The sequence below is a fragment of the Dromiciops gliroides genome, chromosome 5 (assembly GCF_019393635.1).
Source record: "Dromiciops gliroides isolate mDroGli1 chromosome 5, mDroGli1.pri, whole genome shotgun sequence".
Classification (NCBI taxonomy): Eukaryota; Metazoa; Chordata; class Mammalia; order Microbiotheria; family Microbiotheriidae; genus Dromiciops; species Dromiciops gliroides.
Genome location: NC_057865.1, coordinates 49,148,731 through 49,166,947, shown reverse-complemented (window position 1 = coordinate 49,166,947; position 18,217 = coordinate 49,148,731). Strand labels below are relative to the sequence as shown.

At 36.8% G+C, this 18,217-nt stretch overlaps 1 protein-coding gene across 4 annotated transcripts in view; it reads left to right on the top strand.

The window, feature by feature from the left end:
• Positions 1–18,217, top strand: part of CDK14 (cyclin dependent kinase 14) — a 673,880-nt gene that overhangs the window by 294,488 nt on the left and 361,175 nt on the right. For all 4 annotated transcript variants that reach the window (XM_043967180.1, XM_043967183.1, XM_043967181.1 and 1 more), the window contains one exon: positions 6,013–6,107. In XM_043967180.1, coding sequence (XP_043823115.1) covers positions 6,013–6,107 — 95 coding nt within the window. The remainder of the gene's footprint in view (positions 1–6,012; positions 6,108–18,217) is intronic.

Here is an 18,217-nt window from a genome sequence, read left to right as displayed (position 1 = left end):
TAAGGCTTTACACAAAAGGAAACTAAAAAATTGGGAATGGGATGAGGGAATAGAAGAGAACACTGGGGAATATAAAGGAAGGCTTTGGAAAGAGTTCAGTGCACGTGCGCACTCGCTCTCTCTCTCTCTCTCTCTCTCTCTCTCTCTCTCTCTCTCTCTCTCTCTCTCTCTCCCCCTGCTGTCTAGGGAAGTTAGTTGGCGCATTGGATATAGTGCAGAGCCTGCAATCAGGAAGGCTCATCTTCATGAGTTCAGATTTGACCTCAGAGAGGTAATAGTTGTGTGAGCCTGGGCAAATGACTTAATTTTGTTTGCCTCAGTTTTCTCATCTGCAAAATGTGCTTGAGAAGGAAATAATAAACCACACTCCAGTGTTTTTCCCAAGAAAACCCCAAATGGGCTCACAAAGAGTTGGACACAACTGAATAGCATCATAATAGAATCCCATCAGAGGGGAGAGGAGGCTGAGGGAGTTGGGGACGTGTTGAGTATCCCAAGACTGAATTAAACTGCATAATAGGGGAATTTTAGGCGATCAGTTGATCATGGGAGGGGCATTGTGTTCATGGAGTTCAAAAGAAGCAGAGCTGCAGATGGGAAGTGGAGTGTGAGTTCATGTAATTGTTACTCGTTTCTTCCATGTCCAGTCAGAAATGTTTTCACATTTTTCTTCCCATTATGATTTGAGGATGGCTTCCCAAGGGGAGATGGTTCCTTCAGCTTGGCTACCAGCCTGAGGAAAGGCACCAGATGCAAGCAGGTCCATTTTGCAGCTACCTATTGCCAATAGCGTCCTGGGATTTATTTGTTTTGTTTTGTTTTGTTTTTCATTTTTACTAAGAGATTTTGTACTGGATTGACATCAGTGCCTGAAAGCCAAAGCAATAGTATTGATCCCAAACCCTAATTACCAGTCTCTTACATCATGTACTATTAGAACTTTTCAAAACTCGCCAGGGAAATGAATTAAAAATGCCAACCATCTGTTTACCTAAAATTTCATGGCAGGTCCAAAAGTGCTGGAAAATTAATACTGCGTAATTTGCATTCAGTATAAACAACAAAACTGACTTTTGCGTGCATATCTGATACTGTTATGATTGCTTTAAATATTATTTTGACAGTATTTGTCTTGAAGAGGCAAACATGCTTCTAAGTGATAATCATTGGACTGACTTGGCAGTCCACTGGAGACTAACTTGCATTGAGATCAGCAGGAGCTGGGATAGCTGGCTCCCTCCTTACTGAGCTCCAATGGCAGCTGCTTTGGCAGCTTCAAAGTCAGTCAGGTCTGTCACATACTCTGATGTTGATAGATTTTTCTGGGCTGTTTCTGCCCCTGAGTGCCATTTTCCTGGTGTCAGCTTTTAAATTAGTGGATTCATCCATTTCCGAGGAAGAATGCGTTCTGTTCATCTCAAAGGAAATGGGCATGCTTTCAGATCCAAATATGGCTCTATGTGTGTATTTGTGTGTGCAAATGTGTGCAGTGATATCTTCCAACACCTAAAACCTGTGTTAAATATACATAGTTTAACTGAGGAGTCTAGGAAAAAAATCATAGCCTTGGACATTTCATTTCTTGAGCAGCAGCAGTATAATAAAAGAGAAATGTCTGGTACTTAGCATATGTCAATTGTTTTATTATTGGTGGGAAAGATCCACCATCCCACCCCACCCCATGCCAACCTCTGTCTTCTAAGATGAATGGTGGTAGAAAACGATTTTAATGGAGTAGTCGGGCTAAGCTAGTCTTTATGTACTTTGGGAGATGTTGGTTATGAAGACAAACCCCTAGAGATAAGTGGTGAGGGGAGAGAGTTGATTATGGGAAAAAAGAAGCATGTGATAAAGAAGCCTGAGGGTGGCTGATCTTTAGTACCATAATCAGTAGGAAATGGGCATGGATACAAAATTTAGCCTGATAGATAACCTGCTTTGCTACTTCTGACTTGAGCACAAATAATGTTCTATTAAAAAAAGTATAGGGGCAGCTAGGTGGCGCAGTGGATAGAGCACCGGCCCTGGAGTCAGGAGGACCTGAGTTAAAATCTGGCCTTAGACACTTGACACTTAATAGCTGTGTGACCCTGGGCAAGTCACTTAACCCCAATTGCCTCACCAAAAGAAAGAAAGAAAGAAAGGAAGGAAGGAAGGAAGGAAGGAAGGAAGGAAGGAAGGAAGGAAGGAAGAAAGGAAGAAAGGAAGAAAGGAAGAAAGGAAGAAAGGAAGAAAGGAAGAAAGGAAGAAAGGAAGAAAGGAAGGAAGGAAGGAAGGAAGGAAGAAAGGAAGGAAGAAAGAAAGAGAAAGATTACTAACTCGGGGGCAGCTAGGTGGCACAGTGGATAGAGCACCGGCCCTGGAGTCAATAGGACCTGAGTTCAAATCCAGCCCCAGACACTTAACACTTACTAGCTGTGTGACCCTAGGCAAGTCACTTAACCCCAATTGCCTCACCAAAAGAAAGAAAGAAAGAAAGAAAGGAAGGAAGGAAGGAAGGAAGGAAGGAAGGAAGGAAGGAAGGAAGGAAGGAAGGAAGGAAGGAAGGAAGGAAGGAAGGAAGGAAGGAAGGAAGAAAGGAAGAAAGGAAGAAAGGAAGAAAGGAAGGAAGAAAGGAAGGAAGAAAGAAAGAGAAAGATTACTAACTCGGGGGCAGCTAGGTGGCACAGTGGATAGAGCACCGGCCCTGGAGTCAATAGGACCTGAGTTCAAATCCAGCCCCAGACACTTAACACTTACTAGCTGTGTGACCCTAGGCAAGTCACTTAACCCCAATTGCCTCACCAAAAAAATTAAAATTTTTTAAAAATCGTGTATATAAACTTGTATCATCGGAATGGGGATACACCTCATTTTATTTATTTACTCTTATACTACGGAATCCAAAGCTTGCAGAGTTGGGCCAGGGCCTCAAAGGTCAATCTACTTCCTTCTTTTATTAATTCTGTTGATATTGATATTGATGTTCTGATGATATTTTTCAAGGCCTTAGCTAGTTGTGGAAGAAAAAAAATCTTAACCTCTAGGAAAAAGACAGTTTTCATAAGTGATGTTAGGAATGCTGATGATCTCCATGCAGGAAAGACCTTGGCAGCGCTGACAGCCCTTTCTTTATAGGGCACCTTTGAATTTTGTCCCCTCATTACCATCTGCAGCTGTTGTCTGAGGAGCCCTTGGCTGCTTGTAACTCTCTCTCCTTGTTGAAGGGCTATGAATTCCTTTAATAATGAAAGGAAACAAGACTGAATAATTATAGGAATGAGCAGTGCTAAGTGAATTAAGCTGACACTGAGAATCTTTCTTTCCTTTAGGGTGTCATATGTTTTTATTTCATTGTATTACTCTGATTTTTGCAGCATTTTCTCAACATCTGTTTTAAGCTATAGTCCTTGTTTGAAACACACATGTAATTGCTTTCGTGAAAACATTTTAGTTGAGTATAAAATTGTATTATAATTACATAGTTATATTTTATATGTTTATAATTATATTTATAGAAGTATATATTAAATTATATAAAATATCTTAAGCTTCTAAGAACTGATGATCTTTTTAGAGCTTCAGTAATCCAACTTTTACATTGGAATTTTAGATCCTCCATTGGGTTTTATTGATTCCCCCCCCCCTCGCTTTTTATATTTGGGAATAATGCTTCTAATGTGGAGAATCATAGAATGCGTATATTTATAAAGAACCTTAGTGCTTCTCTGGTCCAACCACATCATTTTACAGATGAAGAAACAAAGGCCCAAAGAGGTTAACTTAATTACCCAAAGAATAATAAATGACAGAATTAGGACTTCATATCTGGGACTCCTTTCAGTACACAACATTGCCTTCTTTTTTAGAAGGAAACTTCTTTTGAATGGCTTCCAGGTGGTGACAGATTCTGCTTTGAGATCCCTAGTCTCTCCTAGTCTTCTTTGTGACCAAAGCTGTTTTTCTGAGAGACACTTTCTTATGATTAAGCATGTAGTCTGTAGAACAGGATAAACTAACTCATCTAGATTGGAATTGACTAGGAAACCTTGGTTTCAGTACAATGACCATTTAGCCATGCATGTAGCACTTTCATTTTGGAAATGATCTCAAAATTGTGAGAGATTGGTTGATCTAATTTTTTTCTTTTCCTTGGAATTTAAGAGATTGTAGGTGAACTGCTGCTCAAAGCTGTGTGGTTTTTGTTACCACTGAATACCTTACCAGGATCCTCAGTGGTGTATACATCCTAGACAGACTCCAGAGATGGGCTTGTTTCTTTTACTCCCCTGATGCTTTCTGTTAAAAACCTGAAGATGAGCAGCCTCACCAAAATCAATGTTGTAACCAGAAGCAGCTCTTTGTTTTACTCTTGAAATGATTGATGCTATGGAAGATGGGAGGAATTCTGTTTGGTTTTCTCTTCTGGTCTACTATTGCCTTTTAAGGAGACTGGTGACATGAAGAAGGGGCTTTTTTTTTATAATAGCACTTTTTGTAGAAGCAAAGAATTGGAAGGGAAGTGGGTCCCCATTAATTGAGGAATATCTGAAAAGCCTGATATTTGAACATTATGGAGAAGTATTGATTTGCAAGAATTTATCTTTGAAGAATTGAAACTAGGGAAGACTTGAATGAACTGATTCAAAGGGAAACAAACAGAACAAAGACAATAATTTGCACAGTAACTACAATAATATCAAAGAAAACAAGATTGAAAGACTTCAGGCCAGTGATTTATGTAGTGACCAATTGGCACTTTAAAGGACTGAAGGGGAAGTACCTTGGCAGAGGATGGTGAACTGTAGATAATAGAATGAGACATACAAACACATGCATACATTCATGTATGCATATGTACACATATGTATATACATATACATGTGGATATGTCCATGTGTGTATGGGTATATTTATATTTATATTTCAGGCATGGGCAATGTGTTGGGGTTTTTTTATTTGGTTGTATGTATTTGTTAGAAGGGAGAGTTGTATTGCAGGGGATAGGATGAAGAGGGTCATTGAAAAGTGTTAATAAAAAGAGCATTAATACTTTTTAAAAATATTCTTCAAATTAATGATCACTATAAGAATATATCAAATGTACTTTCAGAATTTATATGTCCAAGTTCTTCCTCTCCTTTATGCATTTTGCTCCATATTTCGCAGTTCTGATGTTTTTACAAAGAACCAGATAAATATACTCTAACTTGGTTCGGTAAAAATTTGATCGGTCCGTAAGCACTTGAATCCACAAATGTCTTGGCAAGTGTATGTTTGAATTTAAATTGGCTACTGGTGATTTGCCTTTGTGAATTGGTCTGTGGGGGGGAAGGAGGACATGGGTCCAAGTCCCATACTGTCTAGGTGACCTTGAGCAAATTGTTCAATTTGATGTGCCCCCCTGCCCCTGCATGCCATACCAAGCCAGGGGCCCTTTGCCTTCTTTTTTTTTGCCATGGACCCCTATTGCAGTCTTCAGAACCCTTCCAAGAATAATATTCTAAATAAAAACTAGATGTAAGATATTGCGGAATATAAAGACATATTTCTTTTCCCATACAACTTCAGACTTTCTGAATCTATTCACACATAGACCTTTTGTGTACTGATTAAGAACCCTATTATAAAACTTTGAATGGAAGAGGAGATGCTGGTCTTCCTTGGTAGATGTAGTGTCCTTATACCAGTAAAATCACAGGGTTGGTAGAAAATATTGCTTGTTAGCACATTTGTATGTATATATATATATTTATATATATCATCTGTCTATCTATCTATCATCCATCCACCCATCCACTCATCCCTCCCTCCATCATCTATCTTTCTGTCTGTCTGTCTGACCTATGAACTAATGCTGAGATTTTCCTAGACATCACATTTTTCAGTCACTAATTCCTTCAATTCTGGTTTGTTCCTGACTTATGGTGATGCAAACGAGAATGAAACATGTGGACTTGTTATTGTCTATACCTTTTCTACACATGCTTTCTTTAAGGTAATTTTGTCTTTTTTATCCATTTGGTTTTTCAGCCTCTCTGTTAAAAGGACTAAAGCATGCCAATATAGTATTACTTCATGACATCATCCACACCAAGGAGACATTGACACTTGTGTTTGAATATGTGGTAAGTAAAAGAGATTCAGCCTCCAAACATTGAAGGACATTCATATAGCAACACAGGCTTCCTTTCCAAGGTTGTTGTTAACAAAGGGATGTGTGTTTTAACATAGTTGGTAATTTCAGGCTTTGTAGGTCCTACATTAAATACTTGAATAATAAAGATCTTATAGGGAAACTTTCTCTTTCTGTCTGTCTGTCTCTCACACAGAGAGAGAGAGAGGGGGGGGGAGGGAGGGAGAGAGAGAGAGGAGGGAGAGTATTTAAGGTATGGAGAATCATTGAAATGGCATGGAGATGGAAGATAAAGTTTCATATGGCAGTAACACCAAAGAAATACATAAAAAGCACTCTTCCTTTCTAGGAGGTAGCAGTTGCTTCTTTGATTAGGAAGCAATGCAAAAGAGGAAAGGTTGGTACTTAAAATTTAGACTTCATGAATTTTTTCCTGACTTGGTATTTCAGCTGCTAATTAAGATTTCCAATGTGTGTAGTATACAATGCAATGAACTTATTTTGTTCAGGAGTATTACTTCCCAAAGATGTAGACTTGAACTCTTAATTAATCTTTCTACATTTTCTGTAGACAAACATATGGCATTTGTGTAGAAGTACTTCAGCATTTAGCTGTGGAATCATGCAATGTAACCATGATAATTAACATCCCCTTCCTTACAGATGGATTTGAGAGCATGTAATTTTGAAGATACAAGTGACTTCAGTGGAGGTTTTACTTTACATGAATAGCTGTTGTTATTGTGAATGCTTTTGAGACCTGGCATTTTACTCACGCCTACTACTTTTTCTTAAAAGCAAAATAGTTTTTCAGTTTACCTAAAAATATGCAATAGAATGAATATTTGTAACATGGTTTATCTGGATAATGTGCGTGTCTGTCATTTGGCAACGGTTTGTCATATGGAAAAGACATTCATCTTGTCTATTTACATATAAATGATACATTTGAATAATATGATAATGTGGCTACCAGACTAGCAAGTGAGGAGTATATGCATTTACAACTTGTTCTCCAGAATGGGAATAGATTCACACATCAATGAAAATATAATTTCTTTCATTTAATTGATGATTCCAGTGACAATAACACATTAAACTGATCTGGCATCAGAAATTCCCAATAACCTATTTTTTCAAACAGATGATACTTTTCCTTCATATACATTTCAAGCAAATCTAGTCTTTTTGTAATACATTTGGATACAGTGCCATAATGTTTCATAGAGAAGAGCTAGAAGATTTAAAATAATTTTTCCCTATGTATATTCACTTCCAAATTTGATTATTTAATTAAAAGAAAATATAGACCAAATCCTAAAATGGGCATTTGGGTTTTGGTTTTTGCAAATGAACTTAAAAATGCTTGAGACTAATATATAGAGAACTAAGTCAAATTTATAAAAATACAAGTCATTCCCCAGTTGATAAATGGTCAAAGGATATAAACAGGCAGTTTTAAGACGAAGAAATCAAAGCTATCTATAATCATATGAAAAATGCTCTAGATCACTATTGATCAGAGAAATGCAAATTAAAACAACTCGGAGGTATCACCTCACACCTATGAGAGTGGCAAATATAACAAAAATGGAAAATATTGGATTTTGGAGGGCATGTGGGAAAACTGGGATGCTAATTTACTGTTGGTGGAGTTGTGAAAAGATCCAACCATTCTAGAGAGCAATTTGGAACTATGCCCAAAAACCTATAGAACTATGCATACCCTTTGATCCAGCAATACCACTGCTAGGTTTGTATCCCAAAGATATCTCCCAAAAGAGAAAAAGACCAATTTGTACAAGAATATTTCTAGCAGCTCTTTTTGTGGTGGCTAAGAATTGGAAATCAAAGGAATGCCCATCAATTGGGGAATGGCTAAACAAACTGTGGCATATGATGGTGATGAAATATTGTTTTGCTATAAGAAATGACAAGCAGGATGATTTCAGAAAGGACTGAAAAGATGTATGAAATGATATATAGTGAAGTGAGCAGAACCAAGAGAACATTGTACACAGAAACAGCATTATTATTATTATTATTTGTGGGGAAATGGGTGTTAAGTGACTTGCCCAGGGTCACACAGCTACTAAGTGTCAAGTGTCTGAGGCCAGATTTGAACTCATGTCCTCCTGAATCCAGAGCTGGTGCTTTATCCACTGTGCCACCTAGCTGCCCCAGCAATGTTATTTGATGAAGAACTGTGAATGACTTGACTATTCTCAATAATACAATGATCCAAGACAATCCGAAAGGATTATTGATGAAACATACCTCCAAAACCTCCAAAGAAAGAACTGATATTGATGGAACAGACTGAAGCATGCTATTTTTCACTTTAATTCATTTTTTTCTTTTAATCAAGTTTTCTTGTACAAAATGACAAATATGGTAATGTTTTACATAATCATACATGTATAACCCATACCTGATTGTTTGCTGCCTCAGGGAAGGGCAAGGGGAGGGAGGGAAAGAGGGATAAAAATTAAACCCCAAAACTATAAATAAAAAATATTTATAACATTTAAAAATGCATGAGGCTTCATCCTTCAAATATTTTTTTTGAAAAATTCATTTTAAAACTAATGACCTAAGTGTTATCTTTTCTTGTTCTGCCTAATTCCACCCCTCTCCTATCCTAGCGCCTAAAATTTAACAAATTTGAGGTTTATTCAGGTTAGTAAGTATCCTTTTTAAGAAATATGAACACCTCTGGGAACTATGGGACTTAGAGTTTAGGTTTTAATCAGAAAACTTTCATCTAGGTACCTAACTGTGATTTGGGACCAGGGAAGGAGGGCAAGTGGGAAGAAGCTATGCCCAGGATGGGCAGAAGCAACTCCATTTTCATTCCTTTAGCATTTCCTTTTCTCATGCACTCTAAGTCTTCCTGCTTCTAGTTCCTAGAGCTCAAATACTCAATGTCAACATCATGTTGAACCATTTTATGGGTTAAATAGGCTTTTGTGGACTGACTTGGAAATCCAATCCCTATTTTGTAACATTGCTTCTGTGGGGAAATGTATTTTAAAGTCTTTCACCACTCACTACCTCTTCCCAAAACAAAAACAAACCTTACTAATAATTAGACCATCACTTGATTCTAGGTTGGAGACTGCCAGACTACTTAAATAGTATTTTGGAATTTGTTTTTAAAGAAAATGCTTTTTTAGAGTATCCTATGAGTCTTAGTGAAGTTTAAGTTTTATTAAGCTTAAAACTCCAGTAAGATTTTTTTTGACAACTTGAACAAATCTGTGAATAGGAGAGAGTTGGTTATCTTGAATTTGGGAAATTTTATAGGTTTTCTAATGACCACTAGCTTAATCACAGAGTAAAATAATATATTTATTGTTTCTTTTTAAAATTAATATTGTTTTTCCCATGTAAAACAACTTGAAGCATTCGTTGTTGTTTTTGTTTGTTTGTTTTAGTGAGGCAATTAGGGTTAAGTGACTTGCCCAGGGTCACACGGCTAGTAAGTGTTAAGTGTCTGAGGCCAGATTTGAACTCAGGTACTCCTGACTCCAGGGCTGGTGCTCTATCCACTGTGCCACCTAGCTGCCCCCCGTTGTTGTTTTTTTAAAAATGTTGCCTCCCGATGCAATTTGATGTAGGCTATATATGTGCAATCATGCAAAACATATTTCCATATTAGTCATGTTGTAAAAGAAGAAACAGATCAAAAGAAAATAATGAAGTGAAAAATAATCCTTTGATCAGCATTCATACTCCATCAGTTTATTTTCTGGAGATGGATAGCATTTTTCATCATGAGACCTTTGGAATTGTCTTGGTTCATTACATTGCTGAGAATAGCTAAATCATTCACAATTATTGTACAATATTGCTGTTATTTATTGTATACAATAATATTGTGTTTCCTTGGTTCTTCTCACTTCACTTTGCATCAGTTCATGTAAGCTTTTCCAGGTTTTTCTGAAACCATCCTGCTCCTCATTTCTTATAAAACAATAATATTCCATTACAATCATATATCACAACTTGTTCAGCCATTCCCCAATTGATGGACATCCCCTCAATTTCCAATTCTTTGCTCCACAGAAAGAGCTGCTATAAATATTTTTCTATAAATAGGCCCTCCTCCCTGCCTTTTTTATTTCTTTGGGATACAGACATAGTAGTGGTATTCCTGGGTATGCATGGTTTTATAGCCTTCTGGGCATAAAAACCTATCTTTAAAGAAATACATTTAAATTCTTTATATAATAAAATGGTCTTTCCATTTAATTTTACTTGGATATGGTGCTAACTAAACCAGAAAAATATCATATTTTTGAAGCATTTCAGTTTAGAAAACATTTATTACATAGCCATCAGGTTCTTGTAGATTCAAAGACAAGAATGGAACAGTCTTTGCCCTCAAAAAGCTTATAGTCTGCAGGAGATATGACATGTACACAAGTGAGCATGTCCAACAGCATCACAATCTGAAATGTATCTTTCTCAGATTGTTATTGAATCAGTTCACCCCTTTTGTTAAAATTTAGAAAGAGGGGTGAGACAAGTACTTGATATCGACAGAAAGGGCAATGTTCTAAAGGACCTTTTCGTTAGCCTCACATTGTACATGTGGAACTTGAGTTACCTAACAGCTCATTCCATGGACAAATGTCAAAGTATTGCTTTTCTTTGTTTAGAAGAAAATACTCTAGCTTGATGACTGCCTTATTTACACTAATGATTATCATAGGATTTGTTTCTAAAAAATTCTGCAAGCCAGAGTAATTACATAAGTGATGAACAGCTAGAAATCTGAAAGACTTGGTGGTCATGAGCAAAATGATGATTCAGTGAAGAAATCAACTACTGATAAAAATAGTTTAGATGAATCTTGAGTTCAATTCCAAGCTTCTAGAAATACAGTATAATTTTTTTTTACTTAAACATTTCTTTGTTTTCTTTTTTTTTCTGATACTGAGATTTCTGGACATACTATCCATGCTCATAAAATGGAAACTTCCATTGTAGGAAAAATAAAAAGCTTAAGCAAATCCAGCTGACACAGTATGCAACACTCTGTACCTGTATTCTTCCCCTGTGGGGTTCTGCAAAAAAGGAGTGGTACAACTTCAATTTGCTTAGTCCTCCTCACAGTAAATCTGAGTGCTTTATTGAGGCAAGGTGGTAGAGAGTACCTGGAACATGTTAGCAGATACAGCAATCTCTACACTCAGCTATCTTTCACCATAGATTGTAAGCTTCATGAGGGCAGGAACTTGATCACATTTTTGGTATCTCTCTCCTGTAGTGTCTGGAATATTGCCCTGCAGTGTTAAAATTTAATGTTATCAATGAGTGAATAAATGAAAGAAAGCATTTATTAAGCACGTACATATACCTAGGTTTTGCTAATCACTGGGGATACTGGTGCTTAATAAGTACTGTTTGAGTTGAAATGAATTTAATAGAGAGCTCCATCAGAGACTTCTTTTATATTAGTCTGAAATGGAGACCTAACGTTTTCCCAAATACACACACACACATACACACGTGTATGTGTGTGTGCACATATAAACATATTGCTCTCTATTTATAATCTGAAGTAGAAATAGAGAGGATACCTCAGATTATTCTACCCTCAGCATACAGTGAATTGGAGAACTCTTAACACAGTTTCAAATCTACTTAATCTTAACATTATGTACTTCTTTCTTTCCTTCATTCCTTCCTTCCTTCACTGTTGAATCCAAATGTTATTTATTTAAGCACTTATTTTTTAATAAATGGCAAATAGATGCACATTACATGATTCAGTAGGATAAATGTTTAGAAATTTAAATATTTTCCATAAGAACAAATAAGAACATTAGTAATGTAGGAAATATGATTATGTAAAGATATGTTCTTGAACTAAACCCTTACTATAATGACAAGAGAGCTCAGCATGTTTGGTAGCACTTTTCATTAGGTTTTAATAATTAGGCACACCAGAATAAATTTATAATTCACATCATGATTTTTCAGGGAAGGAATATTCAATTTGTTTCTTCTCTCAGCCATGCTGTTAATGGGAGAAATCTCCCAGGCTAACACATGGCATGATTTAAAAACAACAACCAGTACCCCTTCCAATTACCAGAGATATATCTTTGTACATGAAGACTCTTGCAATATGCATATCACCAAATGTGTTAATTGTGCTCCATAGTTGTGCATGAAGAACTGTGAGAAGTACAGGAAGCTAAAATAGGGGGATCATAAATTTATGATTATTTCTGCCATCGTCTCAGTGTTTGAGCACATAGGATTAGTGTGATTCTCTCCCAGGTAATGGTATTGAAGCCTTCCCTTTTTTTAAGGCCCAACTAAGCCTAAACTTTTCCTGATTTCCCCCAATTGAATGAGATTCCCTCTCTTTTCAGTTTTATCCTAACACTTTAGACTTCTTCTAGATAATGAGCATGTTCTTTTTTCTAATATAATTATCTGTCTGCATATGTCTGTGATCTAAAGACTAAGCTTCTCTTTCCCCTGACCTTTCATATTAGATCAGATGTTCCTTGAGGACAGGAATGGTATCTTAACTGCATCTTGGTATTCCCAGATTCTGGGATGGTGCAAATATCCCCGATGCCTCAAAGATTCTTGATTAAACCGGTGCTGCTTCCAATGACAACTCCTCCGTGTCTTTATAGACTGCTTCCTGAATTACTATAGTCTAGAAAATTTCATTACCTGATAGCCCTTTGTGGACCCCAGTTGGATGGCCCTTTCTCAATTTGGTTAGATTGGTCTTTTGATAATAGATAATAATGTTGAGGCATTCATGTATCTCTTTTAAAGTTTACTGAGTATTTTACAAATATCTCATTTTGTCCTGACAACTGTAGGAAATAGGTGTTATTATTATTCCCATTTTTACAAATGAGAAAACTGAGGTAGGCAAAGGTTAAATGACTTACCTAGTGTCACACAACTAGTAGGTGTTTGAATCCAGATTTGAACTCAGGTCTTCCAGGTACTCTATCTGTTGTGCCATTGAGAATGCCTCCTTTGAGGCCAGATAAGTGGTCAGTTGGCCGTAGCTGAGGGCTTTTCGTCTTGTTAGAACTTTGTAGAACTTATACTCTGATGGCATAGTCTTTTACCACTTAGGGGCAACTAAGTGGTGAAGTCTGAAGCCAGGAAGGCTAGCTGTGTGACCCTAGGCAAATCACTTGACCTCTGTTTGCCTCAGTTTCTTCCTTTGTAAAATGGGGATAAATATAGCACCCCCCAAGGTTGTTGTGAAGATCAAGTGAGAGAATATTTGTCAAGTGCCTGCTCCACAGTGAGTGTTACATAAATATTAGTTGCTGTTGCTGTTGTTGTTAGGGACCTACTCTACACCAAGATGAGGCATTAGAGTTAGATGTTAGTAGAGGTATAAAACATAATTGGTGCTTAATGAACATAAGAACTGAATTAACTTTCTAAATCCTTTAAGACCTCTTTGCTTCTGTACATTTCTCTAACTTTGACCTTTATCTTTCAAAGTAGAGAGGAAGACCAGAGACAATTAAGGCTTTGCCTGGGCACACATACGATATCCCAAATGCTCTTGGCTCTTACAAATAAGACAAGGATAAGGGATTAGTGAAGAAGGTGATCCAGGAGTGACTTGCTACTCATAGAAATTCTAGTTGGCTAGCCTCATAAATCATTGATGACACATTTATTAAAAGTTTACCATGCATCAGGAATGCTGAGGAACACAAGACGAGTAGAATAATAATGGACAACATTTATATACCAATTTAAGGTTTGTAAGATATTTTACATATATGAACTCATTTTATCCTCACAATAGCCCTGTGAAATAGCTGCTCTTACTATCTTCTAGTTTTTCTTGATGGGGTAACAGAGCCTGAGAGAGGTTAATATAGCTTGCCTAAGTCCAGAAGTAGTAGGTGTCTGAATCAGGATTGGAACTCATTTCTTCCTGACTTTGAGGACAATTCTCTATCCACTATGCGACTTAACTGCCTCCTAAGATGTATGGGTTCTTGGTGAAAAGTCCACGCTAAAATTGGTGAATGTTTCCCTGCCATTCTGGTAGAAATAAGGCAGTGTTGTTCCTGAAGGCATTCAGAGAGACCATTGTATTCCCTTCAGTCAAATAGAAGCTCACATATCTGAAGAGATTTCAAGTTTTCAGATGAAAGCTGTATAGATATTTTCTGAGTAATAAGAACTAGACCGGCTGCTTGGGAGAGATGCTGAAGTGTTAACTGGAGACAAAGCGCAGTTACTCAGCTTTGCTTCTGTGTTTTCCATCATGTATGAGGAAGTCAAAGATATAGGTCAAAACATTCAGAAAGTCTATGTAAAGTTACCATCCTCATCAAATTCTAGGACCCAAGAAATTATATTCCACAACACTGAAAGTACTGGCAGATAGAATTGCAGAGTCACTTCTTGTAATTACTGGAATCACTGAGAACAGAATTGGTGCCAGAAGACAAGAGGGATGCTATTGTGATTTTCAAACAAAACAACATCAAAAGAACACAAAAACCCTGATATAGATCCTTGAGATGCCCTGTAAGCTCAACATGGATCTCTAGCAGAAATTGAGTATCAGATGGGTAGTTTGGAAGCATTTAATGTATATAAGAAAATTGTGGTCCCAGTGACCCCAGTTGCTGGGAATACATCTTGCTGAACTAACCTGAATTCCTTTTTTGGGGGGGAAGAGTTACTAGACTGAAAAAACAGATATTGTATGCACATGTACTATATTTAGTACTATGTGAATCACTTTCCATGCAATTGATCTGTGAAGTGGCTAATGTGTGTGTATATGTATGTATGTATGTATGTATGTATGTATGTATACATGTGTATACATGTATGTGTGTGTATATGTGTGTGTGTGTGTGTATATATATATATATATATATATATATATATATATATATATATATATATATATATATATATATATATAAAATCCCCACTTTATCAATAAGTATGTGAAGACTCAATAGAGTTTAATGCCCCAGTCTGTAAGTTGTAGATGTAGAATTCAAGCACAGATCTCTTGATTAAAGCCCATTGCTTCTCTACTGGGATATTCTGCCTATTGGTATATTTCTGTTTTAGCTTGTTAATTGCTAGTGTGAAAAATGTTGCGTTCATTTTAGGACTTGCCATTGGATGGACAGTCTATTGAGCAATGAGATCGGTACATGTACCTAGGACAGGATTTGCAGACGATAGTGAGTTGGACCCAGAAGTGATGGCTAGACTTTGTGGTGCTACACTCTGTGTGAGGCAGCTTGGTCCATTATAGATAACAGTACTCAGGAAGACCCAAGTTCAAACTCAACCTCAGACACTCACTAGCTCTGTGACTCTGTGACACTGAGTCACTTATAGTCTTAGTTAGTTTCCTCATCTATAAAATCAGGATAATAATAGCACCTACCTGTGATGATTATTGTGAGGAACAAATAAGATGGTATTCGTAGAGCACTAAACACAATGCCTGGCACATGGTAGGTACTCTCTACATGTTAACTGCTGCTATGAGACTTGACAAGAATTGGCAACTGATTGAATATGGGGACTGATGGAGAGGATGACCCCAAGGACGATTGAAGCAATTTTGGTGTCTCAGTAGGAACAGGCATGTTTGTAGTGCAGGAGTTCTTAAACTTGTTTATTTTTTCCATCATGGACTCCTTTAGAATTCAGGTGATATTGATGAATCCTTTCTTGAAATTTTCTTTTAAATGTATAAAATGAAATATATAGGATTACAAAGGAAACTAATTATATTGAAATGTAGTTATCACCATTAAAAAAAGACACGTTTATGGATCTGAGGTAAAAAATGCCTCATTTAGGGAGAGGATGTGATCTTTTTGGGTCATGTTGAATTCTAGGTACCCTTATAACTTAAGGCAACAAGAGATGCACATCAGGCCTTTGCTGTTATAGGCCTGGTGTTCAGTATATTGGACTTTTAATTATGCACTTAATTTAACCAAAAGATAGAGCTGGTTTTTGTTTGTTTCAAAGCAGCCTGAGAGAGAACACTAAATAAAGCATGAACAAAATTAAAAAGAGAATGAGTATAAGGTGCCTCATGATCCATGTTGTGTCATGAGCTATCCCCTTGCCTTAATTGGCAGAAGAAATGTCAATTCTCTTTTCCTAATTGGTTTTCAGTTCAGTTTAACAAGCATTTATTAAGTGACTCCTTTGTGGAAGGCATTGCTTTCCATAATTCATGAAGAGTTGTGGTTGGCATTATTTGTTATCAATAACTTTTTGTTACTGTCCTATTAGGTGTCCATATTTCATTTCTCCTTCACATTTATCAGAACCTCCTAGCCACCCCCCATACTGTCTTGGATTTATTCCATATGGTCTGGGTCACTTCTAATCCCTGCCATAAATCATTATCTCATTTCTTTCTCATCAGAGATTGAAATAGGTCAAGTCTTCTAGCACATACTATAGTGAACACAATGATGATCCACAGAAACACAGGTGAGTTTAGAGCACACTTTGTAACAGACATAATTGTTTTCTTGAGTATAATTCCATGTCTTTTGCAGTTTTAATACTTTTTTAATATTTAACACAATTTGAAAACATACCATTTAGAGCCTAGACTCCCTTGTCTGGGGAAGCAGGGACTTAAAATGCCTCATCGGGAGAGGAATTAAACACAGCCTTTTAAAAAAGATTTTTTTTTTTTTTGGTGAGGCAATTGGGGTTAAGTGACTTGCCCAGGGTCCCACAGCTAGTAAGTGTTCAGTGTCTGAGGGCAGATTTGAACTCAGGTCCTCCTGAATCCAGGGCCGGTGCTCCACTGCGCCACCTAGCTGCCCCTAAAAAGATATTATTTTGAACAAGAAAGTAGAGAATTATAGGGAAAAGTAAACGTTGGAAATTTCCAACAGGGAAGAAGCCAAATTTTTTCGACCTCTTTCTTATGAAGATTGTATCCATGTCATAGATAGAATCTTTGCCTTCTGATTGGGCGGGATATATTGGTTTGTTTTTTGTCTTTTCTATTCATACCATGTTGTTCTCCTTCCATGAAAGTCTTCAATAAAAGCCTGGTTGACTGTCTGTTGGGTATATGATTTGGGGATTTCTTTTGTATATAGGTTGTACTAGATGGCCATTAAGATCTCTCCCAATTTACAAATTTCGTGATTTTTGTTTGACAGTACAAGTGATTTTATAATGATCTGGGGAGAATTCCAACAAAATCATTATCTGCCATCTGGTAAAGTTGAAGATTAGTACAAAAATAAAATCTATAATTCCAGTTACCTGGAATGATCCCATCTTCAAACGGGGAAAAAAACTAGGAATCCAGCTTTATGTGACAAAATATACAATTTTGTGATAATTCTTGCAGGTGATATTTAGTAGTTTTGGGGTTTTTTTTGCCTGATTTATCCTATCCACGAACAACTATAATAACTCATCATTCTTTCCACCTCCAGCTCCTTTTTATTTTGAATAATTTCAAAGGAACATTATGTCTGTGTTCCCTGAGTAAAGAATAGTCAAACCATTCAAAAGGCACAAAATGAGTCTTATAATGTATCCATGATGTTGCCAGAGACTAGTATCTTGCCTTAAGTGATATAGATCAAAATTCCCCTATGCCTACCCTTTCTGGGCAGTTCTTTGTTACCTTCTTCTATAAACACTGCATAGGGACAGGGGACAAATGTACATTTCTCCATTTATATTTCATCATATTTTTAAACTGTGTGGCTCACAGTGGATCATAATGCTGATGATCAGTCATCCCTTTTTCTCCCTACTTGGCTGACCTAATTTTTTTTCCAGTTCATTTCTCTGTTGCTTCTCCTTTGCAGTCCTTGATTGGTCATATATTGTAGCCTGTTCACACCTATCAAAAACCTTTCTATCCTTTGAATAACTCAATATTAATTTTTTGAAGACTATAATATTCCATAACTCACACCAAACAGCCCTTTTATACTATGTATCTGAGAACAACAGTAAAAAAGAAAACACCCACTTAAATACTATTTTCACATTAGTGCTTGTGAATTAAATACATAAGCCTTTCATATTTATCTATGGCCTAGGCTTTAT